The 27,569-nt window shown below is 35.6% G+C and overlaps 1 protein-coding gene across 1 annotated transcript in view; it reads left to right on the top strand.

The window, feature by feature from the left end:
- Positions 1-26,258, top strand: part of LOC115449222 (pinopsin) — a 57,700-nt gene extending 31,442 nt beyond the window's left edge. Inside the window, exons 3-7 of the mRNA XM_030176968.2 lie at positions 1,398-1,593; positions 9,039-9,171; positions 17,295-17,435; positions 20,356-20,445; positions 20,684-26,258. Coding sequence (XP_030032828.2) covers positions 1,398-1,593; positions 9,039-9,171; positions 17,295-17,435; positions 20,356-20,445; positions 20,684-21,481 — 1,358 coding nt within the window. The 3' untranslated portion in view covers positions 21,482-26,258. The remainder of the gene's footprint in view (positions 1-1,397; positions 1,594-9,038; positions 9,172-17,294; positions 17,436-20,355; positions 20,446-20,683) is intronic.
- The last annotated feature ends 1,311 nt before the right edge of the window (positions 26,259-27,569 follow it).

Genomic DNA, 27,569 nt, shown 5'->3' with positions numbered 1-27,569 from the left:
TTGACAGTCCGATCTACGTAGAATGCGTTCAGTTTCTTGAAGTCTGGCAGCCTATTTTTGGTTCCGATTTAATTAAATGTAGAACAGGATCTCAGGCTTGAATCTAATATAATGTTCATCCGGATCGTCTATTTGACCTAATATATTGTAGATTTATACAGAAATCCGTACAGATCCTGGAATCCCGAGGTGACGTAATACTTAACACAAGTGGAAGATTGCAATTGAATTTCGCTCTCCGCAATTCAAATACGCTTCGAAATAACGTCTCTGTTCAACGGAACAGATTAGTAGCAAGTATTATGCTTTAGATACGTACAATAAGACAAATCAGTATTCTGTCAGATATTTTAAAGAATCGTAAAATTATTTTACTACTTATACAATTATTTTACTACTACTTATAACACAGAGTTACCTGACCTGGTATTCAAATCCAGGACCTCCCAATCGATAGCTGCCGATAAACCAAAGTATCAAATACAGATATAAACACAAAAGTACGGATCAAAATAAATATTTTTCTGTACAAACATGCTTCTATTTCTTCATAATAAAATTTATCGAACGCCGAATTGTAGGTACGCTTGCTGAATATTTATTTTACACCCCATTGAGAATAGAATCACGAAACAACGCAGTAGTTTACGTCACATTTGCGATCGTATTTTTATATTCGGTAGTTTTATACGACATTGTAGTTAAAATCCTATCGCCATATTTTGGTACTTTGATACATAATCTATGAATAAGGTAGTCTTTAACCTTAGTTATTACTTATTAATGTTATGAACACGAAAGTTAAAAAATATTTATACGTTTGTTAAAAGTAAATGCAGAAACTGCTGGCTGGATTCGAATGAGATTTGACATACAGGTGAACAAAGTCCTAAATTACCACGGGGGCTAATTAAATCGCGGTACTTATGATTTCGCAGGAAATATTTAGAATTGTAAAACTTTTTTGAAATTGTTCGCGCTCTGGAATTTTCACGTGAAGTTCACTATAATATTTGAAGCTCTATACATAAAAAATTTATAGTGGGAAATGACTTTCATGCGGGCTTAGCTAGCAACCTCTAGTATAAAATAACAAGAAGAGCAAATAGGATAGGATGAATGTGGTTCTACGGGTGTGAGGTCTTGAACACGGGTTCTTTCTATAAACTCTACGTCATGACATTCCCTAAAGCCTCATTTATACGGATCATTGCTAGCAATAATCGTTTTTTAAATACCTGTCAAAACTAATAGTTTTTCTTCAATGTCGATATATCGGCCTGTTACAGTTTTATTAAAACAGCTACGCATGCCAATCTAAACCTAGCTTGTTTCTGGTTTGTAGCCCGCATTATGCTCTAAACAAATATATCTACAAGGTATTTCGTTCTTTGCAGGTATAACATCAATAACAACGTTAACAGTGATATCGTTCGAGCGGTACTTGATGGTGACGAGGCCGCTTAGCTCTCGGCACCTGAGCTCCAAAGGCGCCTGTATGTCCATAGTATTTATCTGGACCTACTCCCTGGCTCTCACGACCCCGCCACTCATGGGATGGGGGAACTACGTCAACGAGGCTGCTAATATAAGGTAAATATTTTATATACGAACGATCCCTCTCGATTTCATACGGGTAGAGACATTTCGAGACTTTTCCCGCCCTCGCACCCACCACTACAACTCCTGTAGGTAAGCCAGGATCAGCAGTGGCATGCTATAACACCGAGCAGTGAAACTCAGCGAGTCTCAGGGAAAACTAATATGTCATTATCCCGCAACGAAATGAATCAAATAGAAAGATAGGGAGGAGTTGGAAATATTAATTGTTCACTTCCCTCCACAGCAATGCGGGTGACAAAAACGTGATCTAAGGAGGCGTTTTAACCTCAAGGATAGGGACGTTTACAACTAGATAAGCTAGATATAAGGCACCACGGATAAAATTAAATTCATACGGGTAGTATACCGTATTATTCCTATATTATTCGTGGTTCCAAACAATAATGAATACACGTAACTTTCCTGTCATCCGTCAATTGGTGAAAACTGTATGTCCGTTCAATAGTTTTTGAGTTTATCAAGGTCAGACTGACGGGTAAGCAGCCGCGGTAGGGGACTTTGTTTCTTAATACGTAGTGATAAGAGTAAGAGACGATATTGACTGCCTCGGTGACGTAGTGACGTCTTGATGGCTTAGTTGTATTACGCAGTATGAAACCGCTCTGAAGTTCCGGGTCCGATTCCCGAGTCAAGCAAAGTGATGTTGAGGTTTTGTTTAGTGTCACTATCAAACTTGGCGAAAAACAGGAAATATAAAAATAGATATTCGGGGTGCGCAAAGTACACCCCTTCGAGGATGAAGGCGTGATCTATGTAGACGAGACGAGCAAGACACTCGTCTAATGGTAAGCTACTGTTTGTAAATAGTAGCACTAACCCATTTGTCATTTATAAAGCATATGGTATTATACTGCTATTATCACCCTAAGACATTAGGTATATTAATTCCACGTGATTAGACTGGCTGCAATGCTACAAATAATACCCTTAATTCGATTCCCAGCCCGAGTAACCATTTGAATAAGAGTTTTTATCATTAACACGACAAACTGACCTCAGTCGACCTTATAGTAAGTAAACTAGAGTCTATTTTACCATTAGTAATATTGTCAATTTGTCATAGCTAATATATGCAAAACAATTAAAAAAATATATATATTTTCTCAATCAATGTTGACGATTTCATGATGCATGACTTGAAATAACCGGACATTATTATCAGATAGTAACCGATTTGATACTGAAATGTTTGGATTGCCGCAATGGCGCAAATGTTTGTATGATCCTCAAATATTTCTTTAGGTTAACATTAAATGTTATACAAGTATTTCCCAACATTTCCTAAAAAACCCTTGTCATTCTTTGTAGTTTTTAAACTTACTTTACTTATGGCCTAGTTAAAATCCACTGCATTTGTTAATTTTGAATGCTATAGAGTTGGACTTTTCGGACGATCTACACCTCATTCCTCTCCATGACCATGAAGGCTGCAGTCTTCGAAAAGTCGGAATAAAATTATAATATAAAAAACCGCAATAAAATCCGGACAAATACTTTTACATTGGCGTAAACAAAACAAATCATTATATTAATTTATTTATTACTCTTTATTCTTTATGTACTTAAAGAAAAAACATGAAATTCATAAAAAAAAATACATTGGCGTTGTTATCACTCGAGGCAGCATCTTAAGCGGGTAACAGACGATCTAGTGCTCGTACTTGTGGCTACGACTTTTCTCGCCTGCGACTCACCGTAAGTACGCTATAGTAAGTTCGTCAGGGATCCAACCGATTGGACATTTTTGCGTAGCTCGCCTAGACTCTTACGGGGGCTTAGTACTTATGTGATAAACGCTCTCTTTTAGTTAATTCCTTTACTCAGACTCTTCAATTACTTCTTCGTTTCTTGTTTTTCATAACATAATATGATCAAACAGTACGAGCAAGTCGGCGGTATCGCTGATGTCGAGCCGAAGTCTTCTTCTTGGTCGTAACAATCTTGAGGTTTTTTTGTGTGTCGCGGGCACGACAAAGTGACCCCACTGTATTTATGGTAAGTGGAGAGAGGTTCAATACAATGTCCATTGACGAGAGGCCATTATCCCTTGGCATTCCACACAATTATGCCGGCCTGTTAGAACAGGATATACAGGCTGATCCCCGAACGTGACACACTTACGTGGGCTACTGTGACGGGTTTTAACACCTTGGGTACGGTGGTCGGTATCCGGGCGAATATAAATATATCCTGCCACTAGCTAGAGTGGTCGTGTGAGTAGGTACGCGTTCTTTTAAACCGCGAGTTTAAAGCTCGTACGTCTGTCGCCCACTTTATAGACAACTATAATTTGAAGAGAATTCTCGTGTAAAAATGCAAGAGAACGTGTATTCGATGTGTGCATTGCACAAAACAGATTTCAATATGGAAACAAATCTTAAATTGACAAATGTAAACATATTATATAAAGCTGAAGAGATTGTTTGTTTGTTTGTTTAAACGCGCTAATCTCAGGAACTACCGGGTCAAACTGAAAAATTCTTTTTGTGTTGGATAGCCCTGTGTTCGTGGAGTGCTATAGGCTATATATCATCACACTATGACCAATAGGAGCGGAGCAGTAATGAAACATTTTGCAAAGACGGGAAAAATTTATTATTTTTGAGAGCTTCCGTTGCGTGCGCTGCGTAAACGGTTAAAGTTATGCAACAATGATGTATGACGGGATTGTTCCTCTTAAAAAGTTCTACAAAAATATATTATAAAACAAAGTTGCATCTGTCTGCCTGAACGTGATAAACTCAAAAACTACCCAACGTATTAAGATGAAATTTGGTATGGAGATAGTTTGAGACCCTGGGAAGATCATAAGCTCCTGGGAAAATATATAGCGTGACTTTTACAAAGGAAAACTTTAGCCCGAAAAACTAAATAACGCGGGCGCAGCCGCGGGCAAAAGCTAGTATAATAATATACCGCACAAGGTACACAACATTCTTAAAAACAAAAAATAATTTAAACAAGATGTTACGCTGGGTCACACTAAAATTATTAATCATTCGAAACAAAGCTGTCGCAGCCACTTACCGCAATAAATTGACGATAACATTTGACGTTTGACATTCGATAATTGATTTTGATTTGTCGCAGTATTTTCAGCTATTTAACATGCGTCCTCTGCCATCGATGACGTAAATCACCGCCCTTTTGATTCTGTGGACCTAGGCCATGACCATAACCCCCACCTCCTCTAAGTAGTAATAGACCTATAAACATCCCGGAACTGCAAACAATAAATTCGTAAAGTTTTATCACATTCGGCTGAATACTATGACATGACATAAAGTATGAACAAATAAACATTTTTTTTGGATGAAACGTTATTTTTTTAGACCTTTCGCCACTGCTAAATATTATCTTTTCTCGTACATTCTCGAGCGATAAATGTCACGTGATTACTAAGGGTCGGGTGACGAGCATTGGGTAGCCCGTCGCCCGAAACACCCCAACGGCCCGTGTGTTCGGCGCGTAGTGTTCCACGCGCGCCTCGAAGAGCAGTGTCAGAGTAATTTGCGGGGCCCTTTAGGGCCGGTGCCTGCCTAGGTCTCAATGCCACCGGATCTTGGACCTAGGCACATAGGCAAAGGATGGGAACACCGTAGGTTCTTAGTCGGTAAAAAGTCTGACACGCCCTCCCGCCCATCCCAAGGCGGGAGATAGTCAACTGACGATTTACCTACGTAAAAAAAAAAAAAAAAAAAAAAAATTACTAAGGGTACTAAACAAGAATTACTTATACGTTCCTAAGAACCTGAGCCTTGATTCGACTCAGAGCAAGATACCCCAAAATACTTATAAAATAAATAAAGATTGTGTGTCTATTTGGGCACAGTGAGTAAACTCTTAATCCTCTGATACAATTCTTAAAATTATTGAAAAATAATTCGATATCAACGCTATTGCTTCCATACTTGAAACTAGTATATTCAAACAAAAACAATCTCTTAAACTTTGTATAATAGTTATAGATACTACCTTTTGCTCGCAGATTTTCCGAGTAAAAAAGTTTTTTCGGGATCAAAGTCCCACCATATATTTCCCGGCTTTAAAGTAGCCCATGTCCTTCACAGGATATAAACTGTCTCCATACCAAATTTTATTGAAATCCATTCAGTAATTTTTAAATTTATCGCGTTCAGACAAACACGGGAACTTTGTTTTGTAATATGTAAAAAAGGTACTTGTACTCGTAGAATATAATACACTCGTATATGCTGAACATTCAATAAACAATATCTCAACATTGCATTAATATAAAGTCTAAACCATAGATTTCTAAGGTGGTCCAGGTGGACCCCCAGGAGTACACGGGAGACTTGATAAGGGTCTACGTTGGCGTGACCAATAAATGGGAATCCATAATTCGTAAGTAGGGATCCACGAAAATGTATCTGGTTTTGATAGTAAAGTACAAAATGTTGGCTTGACTTCCTATCAATGTAAGCAGATAATATTGATAGGGGTGGTTAGAGGTACGGTGACCCTCATATAACTGTCCAGATGCCGCCCGCGGTGGCTGGACAGTAGTTGTTATGCTTTCTTTCTTCTTGCTTTCTTTCTTTACTTTCTTTACGAAATCACAAAAAGATAGTTCTACTCGAACCAGCAAATTTTTTTAAAGGGGTCTAAGAGATAAAAAAGATTTGGGAACCTCTGGTCTAATCCTTCAAGTTAGTGCCCAATTGAATTCAAAGCCAGTCTGTATTCTCTGGCACAGTTTAATCCTATAATAGCAAGTTTACGATTTAGTGCGGCATTAGAGAGTAAGGCGTTATTTGTTATCTCTAGAAACTACACAAACAGCGTATAGTAACGTGAGATGAATATCCTGGGTTTGAATAATTGATTAAAAACTCTCATTCCGTTTATTCATTTTACAGTTTTAATGTCTAGAAAGATCTTTTATGCCACAAACACATTTCTACATACAGTTTTCTAATGTTTTCAAAATGTTTAACGTAGATACATAAAAAATTACTTCTAGTTCCTAAAATGTTTTGAATTTCTTCTTGGAAACAGACTTCGAAGTAATCATCATCTTAAACAGGATTGTGGCATAGAAATAACATCGCAAGCACTCAGGATAAAGTGGGTTGGCGTTCAGACGTTATTAGAATAATCATTTTGTTGCTTCCACGTTGAACTAGATTTTGTCACTCCATTTGAACCTCCCGGAATTCCCTCAGGAACGATTAATTTTTGGAGATAATAACATCCTGTTCACTTTCAAGCTATTAACTATCTTTGTTGAATAAATTAATATGTTTTGCTTCGTTGCTGTGAGAAAAAATATTTTCATATTTTCACGGTAATAAAGATAAATGTAAGAGTATTGCTATTTTTTAATCACTTAGTGACCTAGGTAATTCGCGTTTGACATACAAGGTCATTGAACTGTGGAGTCTATCCATAAATCCATGTTTGTTAAAGCGTGTTTAACTTTGAAACAAGTTTCCATTCTAAAAATCTTTTTACGAACAAAAAAGATATTTTAGTTCCGCTACTGTCTCTCAAAAAAACAGGAAATGACACCGTATTCCTACATTTTGTGTAGGGCTTTAAAAACTTACCTCCAAACGTTAAAAGCTTGAATGCGTTCACCCAATTGTGCTACATTTACCGTACTACGTAGTAGAGCGACAAATTTCCCACACATCAACGATAGTTCCGACCTTCGAAGAGATTTATTTGTTTTATACGTATATACATAGCATATCTTTCTCCTTTTTTAAGGGTAGGCAGGAGTGTCACAAACATTTCGCAAGCTACATTAAGTCTCCTGTAGGAGCAAGCCAAGGGACAGTATACAATACAGAGCTGATATTATTATTATTTAACGAGACGCTACATAGTACATAAATATAAGACACAATATTAAGTGCCTTTTCTCCAGATAGCAACTCTGTCCTTTGTCTGACCAAGGTCCTTGTACCTTAAGTTTACCCACGTTGTTACATTGAATAGGGATTGTTATTTCGGGACTATTGAAATTAGTAATTAAACGCGATTATTACATGTGAAATTACCTTTAGGATCACGTGGTTTAATAGTTAAAGTTAAATGCAAATTTACGGTAAGTTATGATTTAATCTAACGATGTCTTTTGTAAGAATTCTACCCGAATTCTAATCTACACTATTATATAAAGCTGAAGAGTTTGTTTGTTTGTTTGTTTGTTTGAACGCGCTAATCTCAGGAACTACCGGTCCAAACTGAAAAATTCTTTTTGCGTTGGATAGCCCTATGTTCGTGGAGTGCTATAGGCTATATATCATCACGCTATACCCAATAGGAGCGGAGCAGTAATGCCTAATCTCAGGAACTACCGGTCCGAACTGAAAAATTCTTTTTGCATTGGATAGCCCTTTGTTCGTGGAGTGCTATAGGCTATATATCATCACGCTATACCCAATAGGAGCGGAGCAGTAATGGCTAATCTCAGGAACTACCGGTCCAAACTGAAAAAATCTTTTTGCGTTGGATAGCCTTTTGTTCGTGGAGTGCTATAGGCTATATATCATCACGCTATACCCAATAGGAGCAGAGCAGTAATGGCTAATCTCAGGAAATACCGGTTCGAACTAAAAAAATCATTTTGTATTGGATAGCCCTTTGTTCGTGAAGTGCTATAGGCTATATATCATCACGCTATGACCAATAGGAGCAGAGCAGTAATGAAACATGATGCAAAAACGGGGACAATTTATTAGTTTTGAGAGCTTCTGTTGCGTGCGCTGCGTAAACGGTTAAAGTTATGCAACAATAATGTATGACGGGATTATTCCTCTTAAAAAGTTCTACAAAAATATATCATAAAACAAAGTCCCCCGCTGCATCGGTCTGCCCGAACGTGTTAAACTCAAAAGCTACCCAACGTATTAGGATAAAATTTGGTATGGAGACAGTTTGAGACCCTGGGAAGAACATAGGCACCCGGGAAAATATATAGCGTGACTTTTATAACGGAAAACTTTAGCCCGAAAAACTTTATAACGCGGGCGGAGCCGCGGGCAAAAGCTAGTAATATTTATAAGCCTAGAAGTAAATTTCCATAAAAATTGTACGATTTAAAATAGATTTTGAATCACTCTTTCTGTATTAAACATACGCACTTCACGCCTTTATCCCTGGTGGGCAGAAGCTCAACGGATGCACCCAGTTTTTGCCGTGCGTGTTCCGTTCTATGGTGTAATAGGTGCACGCCTGGTCACAAATTCCAGACAGCTGATACTGATGCTGATACAGCAAGAAAATCTAATATCGTTTTTTCTCTACCCAGGATTCGAACATGAGAGCGATAATTGGACTCGCACGCAATACAACTACGCCACCGAGGCAGTCTAAAAACTTCGGTCTTAATATAACTATTATTAATAACGCTCTTTACTTTCTATAAAACTGTATTTCTTTTTCAGTTGTTCAGTGAACTGGCACGAGCAGTCGATGAACACGCTCACGTATATCATGTTCCTGTTCGCCATGGGGCAGATCCTGCCGCTGTCCGTTATCACGTTCAGCTACGTCAACATCATCAGGACCCTCAAGCAGGTAACTGACACTTAGAACTGCTATCATTTTCTAAAGCAAATACAGGTTTTTGATTTTTCGTGTCACGTGTGTGCATGTGTGTGTGTGTGTGTGTTTGTGTGAGTGTGTGTATTATACACATTCATAAACTAATTGCTTTTATTATAAAAATCCGGGATATTTGCGCGCGATATCAAACCAGTTTAGTAGTTTTACTGACTTCAATATCAGTGAAATCGAAATACAATGCTTACAGGCTATTACTATAATACATACATAACATCACGCATTTTATCCCCGAAGGGGTATGCAGAGGCGCAACTAGGGCACCCACTTTTCGCCAAGTATGTTCCGTCCCATGATGTGATAGGGGGCGAGCCTATCGCCATATCGGGCACAAATTCCAGACTCCGGGCTGATACTGAGCAGAAAAACCCAAATATCACTTTGCCCGACCCGGGATTCGAACCCAGGACCTCAGAGCGCTATTGTACCGGACGTGCAATACAACTACGCCACCGAGGCAGTCAGTGAGGCAGGCTATTACTAGACGATAACAATAATTAAAAACAAAGCCCATATAAACATACCGACTTAAGAGACATAAAACCTCCTCCACCACTGGCTTCATTCTTAAAATCTAAAATAGACAGAGAAACCGAACCCAAATTATATTACCAACTTAGCAAAAGAACTACCTACGCTAAATATAATAAAATTACCTTACTTATCAAAAATAAGTTCCTTGTTGGTGGTAGAAAATTATCCGCCGGATACAGATCACTACAAGGTGTAAAACCCAACATGGTTCACGTAAGTGTGACGGGTTTCGGATCAGCCTGTATATGTCCGATTTTAAACAGGCCGGCAAAATTGTGTCAACTGCTGAGGGGTAATCGTCTCCTATCAGTCGCCACTATCTGGACCCTAGTACACGTCCCATCATGTGCAGTGTTCAATACGCCAAGAGCGTAAAAGTAAACTAGATTTAATTAGAAAATATGAAATAAAGGCTAAAATTGCTCAACCATCAGGAGTGCTGAAATCGTTCCTCTTAAAAAGTTCTAAAAAATGTTCGTAAAATATATTACAAAACAAAATTCCTCGCCGCATCTGTCTGCCTATCTGTACACGATAAACTAGAAAACTATCAAACGGATTTCAGTGAAATTTGATACGGAGATATTTTGAGACCCTGAGAAGTTAAAAAGAATTCAAGTAGTTAAATACATCTATAAAAATGTTGGGAGTAAATCTTAATTTAATTCACGCTATTCAAGAAGTTGCGAAAAGTTATAAAAATAGTCTGAATTTATTCTGAAGGCGTCAAAAGAAATTATGTCTGAAAAGCTCCCAAAAAGCTTTTCATTGAGAACTGTAATTTCGAAGACAAATTAAAAATTAAGTTAAGATTTACATTTCAGATCATTTAAAATAATATGAGCCCGAAAAAATATTGTTAAAAAATTGTAGAGCAAACTACGTACTTCAAAAATGAAAAAGCGTAAAATATATCGACGGTCCCCAAGAACAAAATCTTATCTGCAAAATGCTCATTTTACAGAAAAAATAAATGTCAATTACTCACCCCAAAAATGTTTTTTTTGATGAGTAAGTAGTAAAAGCTATTCCTTGTCGCTGTTTACTTATTTCTGCGTATTAAAACTAGTTTTTTGTTTTTATTTTCGTTAAAATTGATTCTTATGATACATTCAGTGTTTGTTTTTTGGAATAGCGAAACACTTATCTATATATACAACTTTGTTTTACGAAATCTTTGAAAATTATTATAGATCCATATGCTTATAAGACGTTTTTCTTTGATGTTTTCATGAAAAAATCAGATGTATATTCAGATTCTCTTTCATTGTGTTTGTAATAAATTAAAAAAGCTATGGGTAATCAACAATTTAATGGAAAAGCCAATAATTTTCACTCAGAGGTAGCAATATTGTACTTTTATATTTTACTTACGTGATATAAACTACAATAATTATTATGAAAAATGTATTATAAAATAAAAATTATATTTAGCTTTAAAATCTATTATTAATTTATTTTATTTTTAGTTAGGTACGTAGTTAAATAACAAATTTAAATATAACTATATTTAAATGATGCTAAAACAAATCATGTCTCCTATAAATATTGAAAAATCTTATAAGACAAAAGTCAATACCTCTCATAATAAATTCTCTACAAATAAAGGCTATTATTATAAAGATTAAATTGCAAAACTTTAACAAAATTAAATATTATTGCCCCTTATATTTCAGTGTTAATAAACTATGTCAGTGATGTAATAATATTTTAATACCCAAAGCTCGTAAAAACCTTACAATCAACAATTTTTTTAGTCGCAAGTCTTTTTTTTATTGTTATATTATGTGATCAATTCTTTTCATCCTCACTTACATCTTCTTCTCTTTGATTGTTGCAGTCTAATGCTTTATAGGGTAGTGATCTAAACAAATATTGTATTACTTGCATTTATGATTTCTGTATAGCAGAATGATCACACAGTGTCTTGAAGTCTGGCAGCCGGACTTTTGGGTTCCGATTTAATTAAATGTAGAACAGGATCCCAGGCTTGTGTAAGCTTCCAACCACCTTCACTATTGAAATTCGGATGTTTTTCAATTTTAACAGCCACGCAAATCATCCTAGGTAGGAATCGGTGTTCTATGGCAAAGATTTATGGCATGTTTAGTCGTAGTCGCATATAGCGCGATAGCCTAATTATATAGCGCGATAGCCTAGTCATATAGCGCGATAGCCTAGTTGGGTGTGGAACGGACTGCCAAGACGAATGTCCGCAGGTTCAAATCCCAAGGGCACACACCTCTGACTTTTCTAAAAAATCATGTGTGTATTCTTTGTGAATTTATCGTTCGCTTTAACGGTGAAGGAAAACATCGTGAGGAAACCTGCACATCTGAGAAGTTCTCTATAAGATATTTAGAAGGTGTGTGAAGTCTACCAATCCGCACTAGGGCAGCGTGGTGGACTAAGGCCTAATCCCTCTCAGTAGTACAGGAGGCCCGTGCTCAGCAGTAGGCAAGTATATAATACAGGGCTGATATTATTATATTATATTAGTCGCAAATAATGATTGGAGCCTTCTTCAGAGTGTTCAGCAACCGCAGACTTCGTAGAACGTCGGTGTTTCACGTCAGCTATATTATGATTTTTTACGCGGGTCCGTATATTACTTTTTGTTTGACCGATATAAGAAACGCTACAGTTGCAATCTATCTTGTATACGTCCTTTCTTGCAAAGGTATATGGTACTTAACAAGTGGTAAAAATTTACTAATCTTCTTAGGCGGTTTGAAATAAGTTTTTCATCTGATGATAAAGGGGCATGCTGGAAAGAGGAAGGATTGTTTTTGTCGGTACCAATAAACTGATCTTCGCATGCTTATTTTAGTACGACCAGTTTCTACAAAAACGTCATGCCATATTTTTTCCATATCATCGTCGATGTTGTTAGCTTCCGACGGCAATGGAAAGTTAACGATACATTTATCAAAAAAATCTGTAATAAATACAAATTAATGGTATTATAGTAGAATCTATCTTTTATACCAATTATTTACTTACAAAATCTCATCTTGGTACTTTATGATCCTAAAATGTCTAGATTTATTTAGAACAAAATCGTATATATAAAATTCATTCAAAAAACAAAATTGGTTGTTTACATAAGACAATATTTTTTGCTTCGTTTTACCCAAAATCTTATTTACACATACGATTCAAAATTTTAGCAAGATTTTTGTTGAACAAAATCTTATATGAAAATAATTCAGTAAAAATTAAATATTACAAAATCAATGTCCCATTGTGTAATTGATCTCAAAAAATGAAGTCTAAATATTAAAATAATAATAAACATTGCATTACACTCTTTTTTGTATTACCCTAGAACAACATACTACAATCACATAAAACAGTAAATAGTGTGTTAAGGTATTTTTATGTAAATGACCTTTATTTCGCAAAAAAAACTATAGATTGTTATCAAAAATTGTATGATACGTTTAAAAAAATTACGTGTAAAGAACATGCCGTTACATGTCCATACGGTTTTGTTCCCGTGACTGAATTGAAGATAAGACAATGTTCAATTCATTTTCTTAAAAAGTATTAATGTGATCGTGTAGCTCTCAGGTTGCTAAATACAAATCTGTAATTAAGTCAATTTCGTCTGATTTTTCCATGCGATTTTGTTCTTGGGACCCGTCGATATATTTCATAGCAAGTATTTTCCTTTATTTCCATTGAAAAACGAGACGAGCTTGCAGTTCGCCTGATGGTAAGCGATGCGACCGCCCATAAACAGTAGAAACACCATCCAACACTTTGAATTATAAAGTACTAGTTGACCCGACAGACGTTGTCCCGTCATAACTATAAATTTGCAGCGCGCATTCTGTCAATCGCTGACAGGTATTTCAAACAATTGATAGTTACATAAAATTAATATTACCGTTAAGTTTTTTTAAATTTTCTAATTCTCCGCGCAATTTTTTCAATTTTTTTTTTTCATAAAAACCTTCTCCTGACAATAACAAACACAACAAAAAAATAATTAAAAAAGTGAAATCGGTCCAGCCATTCACGCGTGATGGCGTGACCAAGGGAAATATGGACTCATTTTTATATATATAGATTGTTTAGTACATCTCGTATAGTATTCTACAGCCCTCGTCATCCTAAAACCTGAGATATTAAATCTCATAACGTCCAGTAATTATGCTGGCTATAGTATTCCATTATTTTCTCATATTATTTCGTCATTATTGTATTTATACAATAATATATTACATTGGTTTATTTCACTTCTTCTACATATCCTTAATCCACCCCAATAAAATATAATACTCACAATTGATAAAAGGTACTGTTTCTAAATTTATGAATTGAATTTAAAGCATATTTTTTTTTCTCGGATAAATGTCCCGCTTTATATTTTCCAGGCATAAAATAGAGCCTATATTTTAAGTTAAACCCCAAGCAATCCATTATTGACAACAGCATTCAATTCCATAGAAGAGTTTTTGCATGATACGAGTACAAACATACAGACAAAAAATCTAAAAAAAGTTGTTTTGGCGTCTGTCGCTCTAACAAAGACCGCCATAATGGATTTTCTTCAATATCTAGAATGTACAGACATCGAGCTGCTACAATTTCATTATTGTAACAAAAGATATAATTAAACCCAAAAAAATCTTGGGTCTAATTCCTTTCGAAGGACAGTTACCTAATTAGTACAATATGTATTGGCCCCAATTTTGATCTAATTTAATTATTTCGCTCAGTTTAACACGGGACTCTTGTCCAATTTAAATGCCTTCCTTGTGTTTATTACCATCTCCTCCTTTGGGATACATGAAAGCAATTTTTGATTACGGATTTTATTTCTTTTATTGGTATTTTGAGACTGGTTGAAATTCTGATTTAATTATAACAAGGGTACATTGTACAAAACCACTACACATCACGCATTTGTCCTTGAAGGGCTAGGCAGAGGTGCAATCAGGCCATCTACTTCTCGCCATATGTGTTTCGTCCATACGAGATAGGCATCGAGCCTATCGCCATATCGGGATCAAATTTCAGACTCCAAGCTGATACTAATTAGAAAATCCCAATATATGCCCGAACCAATAATCGAACCAGACCTTAGTACGCTATCGTAATGAGCACGCAATGTAACTAGGCTTCCGAGACTGTCCTATCACATCATGAGATGGAACACACCTAACGTGGGTCTAGTTTGCATATCTCCCTACACCTGCGTGGATAAAGGCGCGATGTGTTTTAAATTTTATAAAAACCGAGTTAACGGAAAATGGGCCATGAGTGAGTTACATACGTAACAAGTTTGCACAACAGTGGTTTTAAGATAAGATTTTCATACAACAGAATAACGAAACGCACACATTGCTCGCTTAGCAAGCTGCCACTAACAATGGCTGCGTCACTCAGAACTGAATTACAAAGCACTGTAACTTTGCTACTTTGTTAAATATTTTGCTATTGTGTAAAATATTAATTTCTTCAAAGAGCAGTCTTTGCCTAGGGCAGCGTCGGCAGCATTGTATGGGGCGTGTATATAGGATTATTTGGTTAAAATCCGGTGGTGACTTTTAGTTTAGATTGGTAATTTGTGTAATGACGTGTTTTGTAGTATGTATACACGTGCGTCGTTTTCATGATATCTATTTATTCATGACCCCTTTAAAATGATAAAGACCAAAGACATCAGTCAAGGACAAGACATAGGTCTTTTTTCTTTTTTGTTGCGAATAGTAAAAATGACAAGGAATCAAGAGATCTCCTCCAAGCCTACATGAGTAGTCGCTTTTTAATGCCAGATTCAGCCTTTCTCCCAAGTTTTACCAATTACCACTTGACAAAAACCTAGGTATCACACAATTTTAATATTTTAAGCTGTTACTTGTTCGTCTAAATTATTTTTGATATTGAAAAGATTTTCACGGAGTTCCCATAGAGGATTCTTTAGTAATAGACATCCCGGCGAGGACTTATACGCGAAAAGCCATGAGTAAAACCTAATTAAATATATACTCCCATATTTCATAATACGAAGCCATAATTAATTACGCAAGTCGATAAATGCCTTCAAAATAATTACATTAAAATTTCGTTTAATTAAAGCATTCTCAAAAGGAAGCATTGAGTCTTTATGAGTTTAAAACCGACGTTTCTGGAAACATGTAAAGCCACAGCTTATTTACGCTCATGAAACGTGTTTAGACATACTTTTATTGTAGGGTCTAAGTAGACTAATTCGTGTACGAGCCAAATATAGGACAACTAGCTTTTACTTGCGGAGTTCTTGCTGCTTGTTGCTTATCATGGAGTTTTTCTTTTGTATCGGACTCCGCACTGAACACGGGGGGAAATCTGCGAATGGGATACGGGAACTCCTCGATGTAGTGACTGCAGGGATCTGAAGGAAAGTTGGGAGGGGATATCTGGGGAAGGAAGTGTGGGGTAAGTAAAAGCAACCCTCTTACGATGGGAGGAAGAGAGAAGGTCGAGAAATGTTCGCGAGTCCTCATAGGCCTTAATGTAAATTAGCTACCATGAGGTACACATACTTAACTCTGTGCTTAGAGCCGAGACATGCATTCGGTGTGGAGACCGAGCGCACAAGAATAAGCACGGTGACAGTAAACAAAAATCCCTTAAGTTTTGTATCTTTTTAATGAAACCTAAATAGGGGATTACAAAACTCGTATTTATTTTGTTATTATGAGCGAGATTAATAAATTTTTTTTTGATAAAATAGAATTACAAAATAATGCAATCCGCAATGACATTCTGAACGCCAATCGGAGCAAATGACGTCACGTTCGAGTAAACATAATATGATTACTCATTACCCATCGATATATACCACGATTTGTTTCGTCTGCAGCACTGATTAACTCTTAATATAATTAAGTACGATTAAACTTTGTTTACTGCAACAAGTTTGTTTTGTGTGTGTTGTTAAATTAAAAGTAAAATAACGTGAATCATGGAAAAAGAATTTACAAAAGCAAACAGCATCAATTTGTCTAGAATCGACTTATTGATGATTGGAGAGTTCAAACCAAGATTTTAGTAAACACTTACGTCAAAGTGATCTTCACAAAAATAAAGCTGAGTACTGGGAAATATTCCTTTTAAATTACGCTTTGCAAGTTTAAGCCACTTAAGAATATCGTGTTGTTTTATTAAATAGAATGAAAATAAATAACTTGTTTGGTTACATTGAGGTACCGTAGATCACCTGTATGTTTCGGAATTCATTTTTCTTCTCACTAAATAACAAAATTATATCAAAAACGTATACTGTTTACACCTCGATTACTCGAACGTGATGTCATAGGCCACGCCATGACACTTTGATGCGTTTTAGCGCGAATTTTAAACTTATAATTATTTATTTTTTTATACTAAAATCTTTATTTTAAGCAATAATATGATATTCGTTGTAATTAATAAATATTTCCGAACATTATAAAATAGCTTTATAAATCTGTCATCATGCCTAGTGCCTCGTGGGGGATACAGTCTATAGTTGATCAGGCCAATATTAACTGACAAACTATTGTTCCCAGAACTCGCAGCGCCTGGGTCGCGTGAGCCGGGCAGAGGCTCGGGCCACCGCCATGGTCTTTATCATGATCATCGCCTTCACCGTCGCCTGGACTCCGTACTCCTTATTCGCTCTAATGGAACAGTTCGCCACGGAGGGAATTGTAAGTATTCATAATTCAAATAAGAATTTATGCGAACGATTTCGATCGCGTTATAGATTTACTTGGCATTTATTGGTGTTGTGATATCAGACTGATGGGTTATGGGTTCGAATTGAGCGGCAAAAATAAATGTGGTTGACATTAGATATATCAAAGCAGACGTAAGCAAGTTTGAAAATCTATGATCGATGTAGAGATTTCTATATGCCTACGCAAACAGAATTTTTATTTATGTCAAAATCATCGACGATTTCTACTCATTTTTACTTTTTAATTGCCCTATTAATATATTTTCATTGTTAAACTAGTTGTGCAAAACAAAAAAAATCTATTTAATACCTTTAAACTTCATCGCTAAACAACAATGTAATTTGCGTAAAATATCCATTATGTATCCACTAAAACCTTTCTAGAACAGTCCATTAGTGTTAATTGTAATGTAATTTATTGAAAATGAATCCATTGATAGACTGATGCGAAAAATAGCTTGTCTATATACAAGGACTTGCTCGGCGCTCCGCCCGATTTTAAAGAGAAGCCATTGTATCGTCCAAGCACTTCTACACGAAAAGTTTTGACTGTGAAATTTAACCAAACTTATTAATACGATGTGACAATGTAAACATCTTTTTCAACTTTCACATTTATACCTAGTGGTATGCCTATATAATATAAGGGCGCCTTCAAATTAGCCGCGCGGCTGCAGAGCGGCAACAATGCTACAGCGGTAAATAAACATTACTACAACACAAACGACTCTAAAGAAAAAAGACCCAACAGCGCCTTCCATTTGCCAGTAAATGCCGCGCAGCTTCGCGACTACAGCATGGCAGTCGCGAGTGTCTTTTTTATATGGATTTACCTTGCCGCAGGACTGCAGTGCTGTGGTTAATTCGAAGGGGCCCTCAGTTTACGCCAAATTCGTTCTAGCTAACTAAAGTCAACTCAAAGTAAAGTGGCCTTCGTTGTGCAACGGGGTATTTGTCGCCTTAGAGGTCGAGATTCGCTCTCAACATTGGTGCTAAATGTTTGTATGATTCGCAAACATTTGTTCCACGGGTGCGTGTAGTAAGACCGAGAGTATGTTGTAACTACACAAAATTTTGTGTAGGAGCAAGATTACGAATTGAAATAAAACTATTTTACGGATTTTATCGCGGTATTTTATAAAAAAAATAAAAAATAAAAACACATTCCGACGTTTCGAAGAATTTGCAGCGTTCATGGAGGCGTTATTGACATCAATAACTAAAACAATTATTTATTTTTTTATGTGTTAAATGTAGATAGACATTTTAACTTTGACTTTTCGGACGACCAACACCTCAGGCCTCCCCGTGACCATGAAGACTGCAAAGTCGGAAACGTCGGAAAAAAACATAATATAAAAAACCCTTAAATCCATAAAATAGTTTTATTTCAATTAAATTCGCGTAAACATAAGAATTCAGATTACAAATGTTATTTTGCCGTTGCTATGTTGGTTTTGATGCTTATTTATCTGTCAACAGCTCCCTAAGGTTAAAGTAAATAGGTCATAATAAGCATATATTACTGCCATGTTGTATAATTAATGAGACATCGTGTATTTCAGATATAAAGTCGAAAACAAAATACCTCATATTTTCCTTCATGCAGTATTTTTGTCAGGATTCATTTAATATATTATGCCCTGTGCCTTCTTACGGTTTATTTATAAAAATCTTTTTTCCTATAATACATCACGAGATTACACTTGCTTTTACGTGTGTCATATTTAAAAATAGAATTTGGGATGGCGGCAAATCTTCCAAAACGGTTAAGTTATCTCTATTTTTGGGTTTGTTCATTGCCCTGTATGGGTGGACAGTATTTTTAAATTGACTTTCATATAGAATATAAAAAAAATAAAAACTTCTTTATAATTTTTTTTTAGTTTTTCCCTCTCTTCATGCTGCCGTGCCCTGCAGGGTCCACGATAATGTACTTTTCTTAATTTACAAAACCTATTTTAACAATTGTGGAGTGCAATAAATTGATTGAATATACTCGTAGACTAACAAGGGATATTAATCTTCGCCACGTTATAATACCAGCCTGTTCAAATCCAGATACAAGAGCGGATAAGGGTTGCGACACACTTCACACATACACGTGGACAAGAGCTTTGCAGTTCGAATATAATACTACTAGATTGTTTCGTTTCCTGTCAGATCTAGCGATTGTAAAGTTTTACAAATAATGTTGTATACACCAGTAAAGGTTTATCACCTAGTATAAGAAAATTCATTGTATTAGTTGTAAGGTTATAGTGGTAAAACAATGGTGTAACTATTGAATAAATATATAAAATAAATAAACAACATACATAATCTCGAAAAATACTACGTCATATATTTTTATGTGCATCGTGGAACTGTTTTAAGATTCCAATCCCGCAGGAAGCAGGGGAAATCTAATAGTGACTGCTTGATCACAAGGTCGAAAAGGCCGCGAAGGGTCCTTTGAGGGTAGTGTTGAAATAGAATTCCCCGGATGCGTGAGCTTCACTTAGCCGTCGACATTCTTGCTGCCTTCAAGTCCAATTTATTTCTTGATTCGTATTTTTTAGCAACATACGATTGTATTATTAAATCACATTTACTAATGTACGATTACTGGCCGAAAACGAACGTATTTTCTAAGGAAGAGAACCGACTATTTAAAAATAATATTAACAATCAAACCACTTACACATTACCAAGCTTGGAACTGGACAAATATAATCAGCGAAGTAACCCTTAAGATTACCAACAAGTATTCTTGCAAATTCTTTAAAATTACAGCCATACAAACAATACAAGGAATCAAAACCCACTCGAATTAATCATACCGATGTCTCATTACCTCGGGACTGAGGAGTCATATGGGAATCAATGCTGATTGCGTTCCTTTGTTCCAGGTGTCACCAGGAGCCGGTGTAATACCAGCATTAGTCGCGAAGAGCTCCATCTGTTACGACCCACTTATATACGTGGGCATGAATACACAAGTGAGTTATAAATTGTTCATAATTAATAAGATTCCGTTCGTTAGTTGTTACCATTGAAGCCAGTGCTTGTTTGACAAACCTTAAGTCACGACGTGTACTAATGAGCTTTTGGAAGTCGCACGTGTATTGAGTATTAAGGCTTCAGTTTGTACGATTCCTACAATATTGGTTTCGTTAATTTTTCTTATAGTCTTTGTTGTTTTATAAACAGGACTTGACGTTGTACTATTTGTTGCAGTTTCGTCAGTCTATCAAAAGAATTTTCGGCATTCATACCAAGTCCAAAAAATCTCAGTCGGAGAAAGGCTACAACAATACTGTAATGTCACCGGGCCACAAACTATCCAGCTTTAACAACACCACACGCTTCAACTCGGAGACCAACTCTTCAACATTGGCAAAAACACCTAAAGATAAGAAACCAGGGGCATCGTGCGATGGTTTTGAAACAACAAACAATGATTACTTAAAGCCTTACGGTAGAAATCCTGAATTATGTACTATTCAAGAATATAAGACGACGTCAGATACAGAAAGGTCAGGCGAATCACTATGCGATGACACAAGCAGTAACAAAAAACTAAACATGTTCGGAGAATCCTGCAAAGGGCTAAATGAAAAATCACCCGTGCTCACTTTCATGGACTCCGAAAGATTACTCTTCAGTAAAATTGCCAAGAACCAAGAAGATAGCGAGCAAACGAACGAAACAGTATTGTCATACGGCAACAAAGCCTTCGAAGCCCACGCCACTGACGAACCAGCAAAAGACACATACGAAGTTGAAAATGAATACCAAACGTTCAGAAAACATAAAATGATCAGACAAAGTTTCTCGCTCGACTTCACGCGCCACTCCTGTGAGAATAAGAAAAGGAAACTGTCAATAGAAACGAAATTGGAAAATTTTATCCAACCGAAAGGTTTTATTAAAGACACAATTAGTAAACTTTTCGATCAGGACGCCAAACAAGTTCAGGATAGTTTTAAAAGTTATTTGTGCGATAAAAACGAATTAGGCAACGAGGATTTGTAGTTTCAGTTGGAAGCGTTTGTTAGGAACGATCTCAAATTACCGAGCAGATAATGCGGTGAGCTGCAAACCGCAGTCTGCCGCAAGGTCGGAAGGTGCTGCCAGTATGTCATGAGGCCAGTATATATGTTAAAGTAAGAATGACGGCTTAAATCAAAGATCTGTGATATAGATATGAGTGCCAAGATAAATATTAAAAGATTTATTTTTGGGAATGGTAAAAGTTAAGTAAATTACATTATAATCTTGAGTACTAAGATGTAGAGGTCATCACTGTTGGATAATTGAATTAATTTGGTTGCCTGCGTCTAATGTTTAAGGAAGTTACGAATTGCTCCAGACTTTCAGTCTGTAATGTAAATATTAATTATAATAAATACAGGGGTGCTGCTTGGAGACAGTTTAAACATTGTATTTATGGGTTTGATGTACTTAACGGAGATATTCTATTAAATTATCAATAGTATTAATTAAATTTTCTTGGCTGTAATATAGTAATTATAATTTGTCTTTTTTAAGTGAGTATTTAATGATTGTTGATTAGTATGAAGCGGGGTTGCTCAAAAACACCTTCATATATTATTTTTTCCGATAAAATTAGATATAAGGTTCCGAGCTTTATCATAATATAACTATTTAATAATAAAAACATAATCATAGACATCCGTATTATTTGGAAAAATATGAATTCTAAAAGTCAATTAGTTCCCTTAAGGATTGTTAAAATAAATTTCATTATCTTTCGGTGATGGATAATATAAATTTATGTATTTAGAATTTAAATTGATTTTGCTCATAAATCAGTCTAATTGTATTCCGAGCAAGGACCTCATCGATTGGAAAATACGAAATAGGAGAGTACTTCGAACATTCATTCAATACGAATTTATAACATTTTATTAGAAATTCGTTGTTGCCAGTGTAGCTTTGGGACATAATAAGATTTAACACCTCATGTCTCAGGATGGTGAGCGCAGTGGAATACCAAACAATGTAATTCAATGTTTTGGATGGCGCTTCTGCTGTTTATGAGCGGTCGTATCGCTTACCATCAAGCGAACGGCAAGCTCGTCTCGTCGTTCAAAGCAGTAAAAAAAGCGAAAAAAGTATGATTCAGTCAGAGTTCTATTAATTGTCATATTTATTTGGTTTTACAATTACCAATATCACAAGATTTTCTTTATATTCAGTGAATAAATTATAATTAACAACAGCTCTAAATCCGATACCATATTCCTTTGCAGTTAAAGATTACAATTGTTTCCCGAAGCTCGTTATCAAAATCTACGCTATTGATTTTGGCTTACAACACTTGACATATCGGGTGTGGACTAGATAATCTCCACTTTCAACCCCTATTAAAAGTCCACTGCTTTATCCTACACATGAAAAATGAACACCACAAAATTCCAATCATTTAGGTCCAATATTTTAAAACATAAATATATTATTTCATTAGATGTATTTGTATATTTGTTGTATTTATTATCGACAATAAGAATTTACTAGTATAGTATAATGTTTGATATTTGTAAAATCTTTTTTTCAATATGTAAATCAACTTTGGCGAAGGTGTAATAATAATGAGTCAGATAAAGGAAAAGGTTCGAAACACGAACGCCTTTTCAATATTTTTCCTGGTTATTGTGACATCAAAGAGATTAATATTACACTTTTATATCAAGAAACAATTCAATACAATGTGTCTTTCTTTGTTTTATATTCAATATATTTCACTATAGTATGCCATTAAAATGTATGTCGTCATATTTATAAACCGAAGATATAAATAAATATTACCATATCTTTAAATCAATGTCTATTTACAATATTTGTAAGAAATAAGTGAACCAAAGATAAATGATATGAAAATAGAGTGAAAATCATTTATAGCGACGCTTGCATAATTTGGCGCAGTTGAGCTAACAACGATAAACCATATATGAATAAATAGATCATTTAATATTACATATTATATTGTTATCATTCCAACTTAATAAATTCATGCTTACATAATTAACAACACAATATAAAATTAAGTATATTTGTTACGCAATTTTCAACCTAATGTCGTCTTATGAAAACAAATGTTGTACATAAGAGTTTCATAAATACTTGTCTTTTGAAATGTCTATTTTAATTGTAGAAAGTTACCGCCCACAATGTGCATGTTACGTGTTAATGTAACGAAAAAACACGCCAGTTACCTGAGATTTCAAAATATACCTACAGAATATGGATGTGAACTCAACGCCTACCTATAATAATTCAAAAAAATATATAAATATGCCATACGCTAGAGCAGGGATGGCGAACCAGCGGCACACGTGCCAGTGGTGGTACCAGCCAGGGCCCTTATTCTGTATGATAGTGTAAACGCGTAACGCGGCCGTGTCATGTTATCTTCGTGAAATGTGCGTGGAACGGTATTCTGTAAGCCAATCTCTATAGTCCTAAACATGATGCGTTGTATTACGTGCTTGTTACGCACTGTTAAAATAACGTGCGGGATAGAGAATAAGGCCCCAGGTATGCGAGTAATATGCCAAACATTGTGTAATGTATCTTACATTGGGCTTCACTTCGCTAAACATCAGGTGTTGTGAAGTCATTTTGCCGAACCCCGATTAAAAAAAATAGATGAATCATAAAAAAAGTCGCTAAAAGGGACACTCGGTTAGATAAAACAGGACCTGGATAGCACGTTGCAGGTATTTTTTTTATAAATAATGGCGTTAACCATTAAAGGTTCGCCATCCCTGCCCTAAAACCTCATTTACCGCTATTTTTAATAAACAATCCCAATTTAAAATCGCTTTTTCGATCTATCTCAAAATGGACCAGTCAGAACACGCCTATAAATGCCTTTGAAATAAAACTATTTTCAGATTTTATCGTAGTTTTTTATAATATATAATTTTTCCGACGTATTTTTTTTTTATTACATTGAAATAGATATTATTTACATAGCAGCCAAGCCAGTTATTTTTTAACACGCTTACAAATGCCTTGAAATATACTATTTTTCGGATGTTATCGCAGGTTTTCATAATATATAATTTTCTCCCGGTATATTTTTTTTTATATAAAATGTAAATAGATATTGTAACTTCGACTTTTCGGACGACCAACACCGCAGTCTCTCCGTGAACATGAAGACTGCAGACTTCGAAACGTTGGGAGGAAATTATAATATTAAAAACGGCGATAAAAACCGAAAAATAGGGTTTTTTGAATGGTAAACATAAGAAATCATTAAGCTTACGAATGAGTTTTGATTGGTTCGTTCTCGGAATCGGAATGAAGATTCAGATTTGGGTAGTTTATTAAAAACGGCTCTTAGACGGAGCAATTATTGCTATCAATATATACTTGCATGAATAATTCAGCAAGTTATTAGGTCAATTATTCGCTAAAAATCTAGATTTGGCGTCAAAAGACTCAACGCCAACGCGGGTAAGAATTGCCTCACCATTTCGCAAGTTCAGACGGGGTAACATTTTAAGCAATAATTGCGTACGATTATTGCTAGCAACCATTGATTCGTCTAAATGATAACATATCTGGTTTATGTTATTGTTTTGAGAACAAATCCAATGAAAAGTGCTCCGTACGGACACATACACATTTTTAATTCTGCGATGTAATTTTAATGAGTTCATATTTAAACTCTTACCAACAAAAGGCAGCTATCACGTGTTGTATGAAATCGTCCCAATTGGGACGTTTTCGGGACTTCAAATTGCGCCTTCTAATAGCATATCGATCTCATATTGTAATATATGAAGGACCGCCTTACACTGGAGCTGGGGAAAAATCAACTTAACCCCAAGGGCCAGTAGTTTAGCCCCTTGTACCTACTGCTCGAAAAAGAAAGGTTTAAGAATAAAAAATACCTTTCCGTCCAGATTGAAGACTTTAATCTGAAACTGGAACAAAGGACGAAAGGCGAAACTAATTAAGACTTGAACAAAATAATTATATATTAAACAACTTGAATCTTACCTAGCAACAGTTAATGTCAGTCGGTATAAAGGTTTTGACTGTATTTACATTTTTTCTTAAGTAAGATTAGGGTTGTAACGAAAATATACACACATTACGCATTTATTCCTGAAGGGGTATGCAGAGGCGCAACCAGGGCACCAACTTTTCGCCAAGTGTGTTCCGTCCCATGGTGTGATAGGGGGCATCGCCATATCAGGCACATATTCCGGAGTCCGAGTTGATACTGAGCAAAAAAAACCCAAATATCACTTTGCCCGACCCGGGATTTGAACACAAGACCTCCGAGCGCTGCCATGCCGCGAATGCAGTACAACTACGCTATCGTAGCAGTCGAAACGAAAATATTGTGTCCATAACATATAATTAAGTGGAAGATTTATATTTAGCAAGGACTTTTCCTTACCAATACATACCTTTAACTGTGATTAATTTGAATACTTTGACTTTTTAGGGAGCTGCCATACAGCAATCTATATATAACATTAACATTTTCTACATTATTTGTTGCAATTTCTTCCCAAATTTTATTATAAAATATTAAGTATAAGTGTTTTACGTATTGTCTAAGTATAATAATATAAACGTTTATAGCAAAAAAAACCTGTAACGTTACAACCCTAAAAACGAATACTACGAATGCATGAAAAATAATAATTTTAAATAGTTACATGTGTGTTTAGTTCGAATATTTATCGTTTAGATGTACGCCGAAGATTATTTTATAGAATTTGTGATTTAATGTTTTTTAAATATATTAAAAACTTTGTCTTTATTCTTTGTTTTTTTTTCATATATCATTTCTCTTTTTCCAAGCCGGTAATAGCCCAGGAAGTCTGAGCTAGGTGCGTCCGCTACTATTAAATATGGAGGGCCTCGGGCGACCGTTCCTCTTTACTTTCTGAGCTGCAAATTGCAGAAATAGAGGGCGAACCAGTGTGTTGTATTCCTAAACTAATTGTGGTGTATTACCGCTTTAAATAAATGATAAATATATTTTAGTATTTATAAAGAACAAATTTGGAAATCACGTAAAACTTTCCTCGTTTAATATCCCACCCACCACCATCCCACCGTAAATTTACCGGGATGAAAAATACAGCCCGCAACTACTGGGCTGTGGAAATTAAAGTTCTTGGTTAGTCAACTCAGGCGGACAATACAATGTGTAGTGCGATTTGTAAAACCAACCTGAGTCGCTCGGAATATGAAGTAAGGACGCACGCTTTATTTAGGATATTATGGATTAAAAGAAAGCAAGCAAAAAACAAAAAGACAATACAATTAAACTATTTTTCAGATTTTATAACACCTTAATCCCCCGTGACCATGAAGGCTGCAAAGTTTTCGAAAAGTCAGGAGAAAACTAAAATATTAAAACCACGATAAAATCCGAAAAATAGTTTGATTCTAATGTGTAACATTCGCGTAAACATAAGATATCATTAAAAAAATACAATTTTATAGTTAGGTGAGTTCCTAGAGACATTAGTCACCTGTGATTACACCAAAAACGTGAACAGGATATAACTGAGAGCGGAATATAGGCGTCATTTAAACCGAATATAAAAAAATATATAAAATATAAACTGAGATTCATCGAATTCCTTATTTAGCGACCCGACGCCGTTTGCATGACCCCTTTGACCGCTGAAGTCACCGAAGGACGTCAAACGGTAAGAAATAGATATCACAGACCGGGTTTCAGTTCTAGCTCTGTCCAAATTATTTTTTTGGATGACAAACAATCCAATTTTGTACAATATTGTAATCAAAGCCGATTATTTCCGATAATCAACTTGTTCTAAACGAAACAAATATGATAATGTCTCCTTCTTCTACTTGGCAATTATCTCGGCCTAGGTGCCAGGGTCAGCCTTTCTATTGCGATCCTTCCATTTCGCCCGGTCTTTTGCATCCTGCTCAGTGGGTAATTGATAGTAATGTATACCTGAATAAATATTATATATACTGACCAAATAATAACTCTATATCATAGACTTTAGAGAGTTTAGATGCTTCCACCATACGGCCTAATACGGGTTGGCAGACTTCATATGTCTTTAAAATACATAGAGAATTGTCA

This window comes from Manduca sexta, chromosome 11 (assembly GCF_014839805.1).
Source record: "Manduca sexta isolate Smith_Timp_Sample1 chromosome 11, JHU_Msex_v1.0, whole genome shotgun sequence".
In the NCBI taxonomy this organism is placed as follows: domain Eukaryota; kingdom Metazoa; phylum Arthropoda; class Insecta; order Lepidoptera; family Sphingidae; genus Manduca; species Manduca sexta.
Note: the sequence above shows the minus strand (reverse complement) of the source record. Positions and strands in the feature narration are given on the sequence as shown.